Source organism: Macrobrachium rosenbergii, chromosome 14, assembly GCF_040412425.1.
Source record: "Macrobrachium rosenbergii isolate ZJJX-2024 chromosome 14, ASM4041242v1, whole genome shotgun sequence".
Lineage (NCBI taxonomy): Eukaryota > Metazoa > Arthropoda > Malacostraca > Decapoda > Palaemonidae > Macrobrachium > Macrobrachium rosenbergii.
The window spans coordinates 6261692-6267918 of record NC_089754.1 but is presented as its reverse complement, the minus strand read 5'-3'; the positions used below and the strand labels follow the sequence as shown (position 1 = coordinate 6267918).

General features: G+C 35.0%; 1 protein-coding gene across 4 annotated transcripts in view; it reads right to left on the bottom strand.

Annotated features, from left to right (window-relative positions):
* Positions 1 to 1880: 1880 nt before the first annotated feature.
* The window catches only part of LOC136845702 (alpha-tocopherol transfer protein-like), a 732943-nt gene continuing 728596 nt past the window's right edge, over positions 1881 to 6227 (bottom strand). For all 4 annotated transcript variants that reach the window (XM_067115855.1, XM_067115856.1, XM_067115857.1 and 1 more), the window contains one exon: positions 1881 to 2693. In XM_067115855.1, the coding sequence (XP_066971956.1) occupies positions 2572 to 2693 (122 nt within the window). In that variant the 3' untranslated portion in view covers positions 1881 to 2571. The remainder of the gene's footprint in view (positions 2694 to 6227) is intronic.

Genomic DNA, 6227 nt, shown 5'->3' with positions numbered 1-6227 from the left:
AAGTGGTCCACATTAATAAATGCTTTTCAATTCAACATCTGACAAAGGTTTTAAGAACAACACTTTTAGTCGAGCAGGATGATTGTTAAAAATTCCTAGGAATTTTTAGCAATTTTAATAATTCCGAGGAATTATTCTCACGAATTTCTCAAGATTGCTATTGCAGTTATTTGAAAATTTACCTCTTGATATTTAAGTATGAAAATTATTTTTCTGAAGGAAAATTCCCTTCTGTTCAGGAAAATAAGTTTCCCAATCACACAAGTGAAAGAAATGGTGAAAAAATTTGACAAAAATGTAAATGTACAGTACATAAATAAAATACATACAGCTACAGCTTTTGAGAACCTGATCGATTGAAAAGGAGAATCGCGATGGCTCTCGAAACCTCTCGCTGTACATACATCTTTATGTATACAGTGTATATATATATATATATATATATATATATATATATATATATATATATATATATATATATATATATATGTATGTATATATATATATACATATATTACACACACACACACACACACACACATATATATATATATATATATATACATATATATATATATATATATATATATATATATATATATATATATATATATATATATATATATATATATATATATATATATATATATATATATATATATATATATATATATATATATATATATATGTGTGTGTGTTTGTATTTACATTATGTGTGTATGTATGCATATACATATACATATTTATATATTATATATTATTATTATATATTATTATTATTATTATTATTATTATTATTATTATTATTATTTATTATATTAGTGTTATTATTATTATTATTATTATTATTATTATTATTATTATTATTATTATTATTATTATTATTATTATTATTATTATTATAAGATAGTTCAATCAAACCAAACCAGAATTTAAATTCTTATTCTTGAATACTCCCAGAACTTATCCAAAACATACTTGCTAAGCGGTGACTGCTGAAGTTCAAGTTTGCTCAGGTCACCCATCCTTTCCAGATATTGTGTCCTGTAGTGACATTAATGATAAGCTATCCACAAAGGTTTTCAATAAATTAAAAATCGATATCAAATGCCAAAAGTAACATCTGATTAGTTTGTCTATCTGGTATGGTAACAAGTAATTCTTTATATTTAAATAAAAACAATTAAAACCTACTACTTGTAATCTGAAGAACTTTCATAAAGTATAATGATATCATTAACTAATATTTGCCACATCGTGTTTGTGAGGTTTTTATAGGCTAAATTTAATCCTTACATTACAAGATTATTACAAACTGAAAGTAATCCTTTATTTGGTTTAATTATAAACTAAAAATGTTCGTTAATTCCTACCTCCCATGAAACTTTGATGAAACACTTATCGTTCTCTACAGTGGATAACACTGATTCATTGTGAATTCAAGATTCTCCCTCTCCACACTCCAGAGAAAAACTTGAGCATCCTGCATTAAATAATTTTGGCTCATAAGGCTCTCATCCTTTCCTTATATCTTTAAATATAAGAACTCAGGAGCTAATACAATGAAATCTTTAAAAATACAAATCTTTTAATCCCTTCTAGCAAATACCTTCCCATTCACTAATCATGTCGACCATGCTGATTATCAGTAAAAATGTAGCTTACATTATCGTTGTCAGAGTCTGGAGTTTTTATGCTTATTTAGGCGATTTATAAATTTTCAACTAGTATAGTTCATTAAAAAGTATGACAGAACCTTGAAGAAAAAGAAAACTCATCCGCTGTCAAGCAGTCCATACAGTTCCCTGCTGTTGAAAATAAAGGAAAATAAAGATATCTGAGTAAATCAACAACAACAGGGTTGAACACACACACTTAAGCAATGGTAGATTGGCTATATTCATCCAAAATACTTTTATACGTGAAATAAAGATACAACCAAAATTTACATAAATTGTATTGCTCTTGATTTTAAATTTAAGTTCTAAAATATTTACAGATGTCACCCTAACTTGATCTAACACTTGAATGTTAATGTAGAGTATGTAATATTCAAAATGCAAGATTTTTGTAAAATTTTTACATGAAACATCCTATAAGAATTCACTAAAGTAGATGTAATGTCATTTCACATGGATAAACTGAATATTTGGTTCTTTATTAGTAAATTAAGTACAATAAAAAATGCAAATCCATCAACGCAAAAGTGGATTAATGTGAACCTACAAATCAATAAGAAACCACGATACTCAAATTACATTAAACCACTTTGCTATAATGATGTCCACTGCAATAATCAAAGATGATTCTGCCTTAAAGTTTGGCTTCTAAAATGCCTGACTTCATAGAGGTTGTTAAGTCTTCCCTGAGAACAGCAACCCAATTTCTTGATGTTTCAACTCGTCAAGGCCACGTCGGTAAAGGAAGTAGTAATGCAAACAGTTAGCTATGGAACCCACACAGTACCATTACTTAACAACATTTACCAATCTGAATAACAGTGAATCTTTTTTTTTTATAAAAAAATGCAAAGATAACTGTGAGCCAAGGTATTAAGGCAGTTAGTTAGCACTAGTCTATGCACATTCTTCTGTAGTAACTGCCTATCAAACTACCCATATCAGTCACCGCCTCCATCATGGTCCCTTGCCGGGGAGGTTCTTCAGCTGCTTCGAATCCATAAGTGAAATGTTCTGAAATGCATAAAAATAATTCAGAGAAAAAGGAGAAAAACTTCACTTAATTAATCTTATGTGAAAATGTTAACAAAAATAACCTGCAAAGAATTTAACAGATACTAAGTTCTTTACTATGATGATAGGAACCAGTCAGTCAAGAAAATATCCAGGGTGAATTCAGTGCACCTCGAGTACTTTTTACTTCTAGGACTGTTATGCCTGAAGACACAACGTCCATAATCAATTAATACTGGTCTACTTAAGGTATGCATCTTGCCATCACCTATTAAATATGACCTCAGAATACGAGCGCAAAAGATTAAAAAACCAAGTAATATAGCTTATTAAGAACAGGAAGTGAATCCTGTACTACATAATATAGTGGAGCGGGATAATGGTTAAAAAGTGCAAATGGTGATACAAGCAACAGATTTGGCATGAGAACTCTAATCCCCATAAATCAAAATCAACCTCCGGCCACCTCAATATTTGGTTGTTTCCAAGATGGCTGACACTTTCCCAAAATGGCAACAAATTTGCTGTATATTTCAAATATTTTCATTTCATAAGCCTATAAAAGTTGCATACTGTCCATATAATGATTGAGATTTTGTATTTTGGCATTCTTACTGTCATGAAGAGATAAAGTGAACCCATCTTTCCAATATGGCCACCATATGAACACCATATTTCCAAAATGGCCGCCAAAGATAAAAACGTATGTATCTCCTGAGAGAAACCAATATGTTTTGTGTATCAATTAGTTTTAGCAAGTGCAGCTGCAGAGAGCTGTGCAGCTAAGTCCAGATTTGTAGCACTTGCACCTGCCATGGCATTGTTTTTTGCAGCCACACTTATTCAGTTCTTGGCCAAATTTTGCTACTATTGGCAAATCTGTCCAATACTGAAATCAGGTGCCATCAATCTGTTGCCATCCCCAGTGTCTTGGACTGGGCAAAACTGGATGACATACTAAAGACTGGCACCAAATGTGCCGTGCTTGAAAGGCAGCTCTCTTGCAATGCTCTCTAAAAGCAGCCCTTGTAGGGGGGAATGCAATCATAAGCTCTTTGCTTTCTTGCAAAGAGGTCAGATCTAGCCTCATTTACATTTTTATACGAACTGCTTCTGTTGTACATTAGTTTGAACTTAGTTTGGTGAAGGTGGGTGTGGCATACTGAAACACACTCCATGTTTGCCATGCAGACTTCTTCCCCTTTCCATGAAAGGCAGACACTGTGTCACTCCCGCTAAATGAATGCAAAAAGGGAAGGGCTGAGGCTCTTGGTCCCATGGCTGCTGCAATTTCATGGATATGTATCCACCTCATGTCTTTTCCACTACCAGATTTAATCCATAGTTTGTCCAAACCAGTTTTTTTCTATGCTAGATACTGCTATGATGACAACGTCAGTGTCTGTACTACATATGATTGCACTTGAGATATCTTCATGCTTTGCAGCATATGCAGCATGTAAAAGGACTCTAGTATCTGCCTCTTCGTGAATGCAGCCTTGAAGGTCAGCGGTGTCTTGTTCAGCTTTGCTACAAAGTGCAGCATCCCCTTTAGTGACAATTATGCATGATGTATCATCTGCTTGAGATGAAATGATTGTGTCTGCCAAATATGCAAATAGTTCAGTTTTGTTGTGGTCATTCCTGAGGAAGCTGGTCCGATTGCCAGGAGTTTTCACTGTGCTAATTACTCTCCAACAAACTCCTGTGCCTCTTTTTGTCTTGTTTGTGCTTTAATACTGTCTGTCCTATACACATCAAATACAATGTGTCTTTGCTTGTACTTTTGTATGTGCTTCTGAATCTTTGATAGGACTTCTTCTTTAGCATAAGACTCAAATGTAGACCCCTTGGTTGGTCTCAGAGCATTTATAAGAGCTGCACCATCCATTATGATAACATCAGTGGTAGGCTCTTTGTCAGGGATGTCTGATGCATGCTGTTCTAGTACAGGCAGCAGCTGTGACTTGGTGCCCTGTTGCATCTGTCCATTCTGTGCCAGTGATTGTGGGCAATTTTGATTCTCAAGTTGAAAGAATTCATTTAAAATCACCCTGTCTGTTCTGGCATGATATGAAGAGGCGTGAGAATAGATTAAAATCATCCTTTATGATTTGCAGTGACTGTTTGCCCTTGGATTCTGTAGTAGACATCTTGTGACTGAACAACAGAATTTTGTTCTTGTGTACTGGTTCATAGAATTTGCTGGGTGTGTTGAACCTCTCAATAAAGTTTGTGAATTGTGTCTGTCCAAGGCTCTTCATAGATCTCAAGGATTCCCTAACTTTGCTGTCCATAATTTCATGACTGTCTGGCACAATCAGATCCACTGAATCTTCCTCAAAAGGGTTGCCCATTTCTTTGATTACTTTTGCCAGATTTTCAACCATTTCAAGAAACCTTCTCTCCACAGTTTCAGTTTCATCATGATGCTTACTCTCAAATTTTGGATCAGCATCACTTCTAGTCTCAAACTCAATGATCAGGTGGCTTACTTCAGGACCAGCCACTGTCCACCTTCTGAGAGCATCTTCATCTTCAAATAGGCCAACAGCTCCCCCATCTCCTTTCACATGAGCATTATTCTGCTCGTATGCTTGGTCTATAGCCATTGAGGAAAAAGGCCGAGTGGTTTTGTGGACAGTGAAATTTCCCTTTGTGAATTTATCAGATGTGTCATTTTAGAGAGCCTCCATGTCTCTCAAATGAATTGAAAGCCACCTGGCATAATGTACATGGTCCAGGGCAAAGAAGAAAGGAATGAGTTCTTGCAGCACATCTTTGTACAATTGGAAATTAGACTCTTGGTATGACCTTAGCTCAATTTCTTCTTCTGCTTCCTGGATATATGCCATATAGGCAGCTTTGCGCAGCTGATATAAACTGCAAGCTATCACCTGGTGGGCTAGACATGTCTTCTTCAAATGTGAAGCAGAAATAAACGAATCTGCTGTTCCAGGAGTAGCTATTTCTGCTTCTGCAAGAGCACCACTCCAACCACTGGCTTTCAAGAGATCGCCCAGAATTTTGAGTGCTGCCATTTCTATATGCACCCCTCCAAACATAATAACCATATCACCATACTTCAATGGCTAATCCCATTGGATTTGCTTAGCAACTGCAAACAGCAGCTGATCAACTGTTAGAACTGGGGTTTGGCCAGGACTGAGAAACTGTGTGGTTGCTCTTGCAATACCCATGGCATGTTTTATCATTGCAACTGAATGAGCTGCCTCTTGAAAAAGAGGCAACATTGATGACAAGCATATTTCAAATGGGGCCTGTCACTTCTGAGAAGCGTGATGTGCTGCCCAAGATATGGACACAGCATTTTCACTCCTGCTGACAGACTTACTTTCTCAAGCCATTCATACTCAAGAGAAAGATGCTTTGAAAGCACAACCTGTTGGTGTCCTGCACTTCCACTGGATGAAGGGAGGGGATTCTTATGTTTAAAAAGAGCAGGAGGTACATTTGTGTAATATTCAGGAAGAGAAGGTACTTTTTTTGACTTTGTTCCACTTTGGATGATTT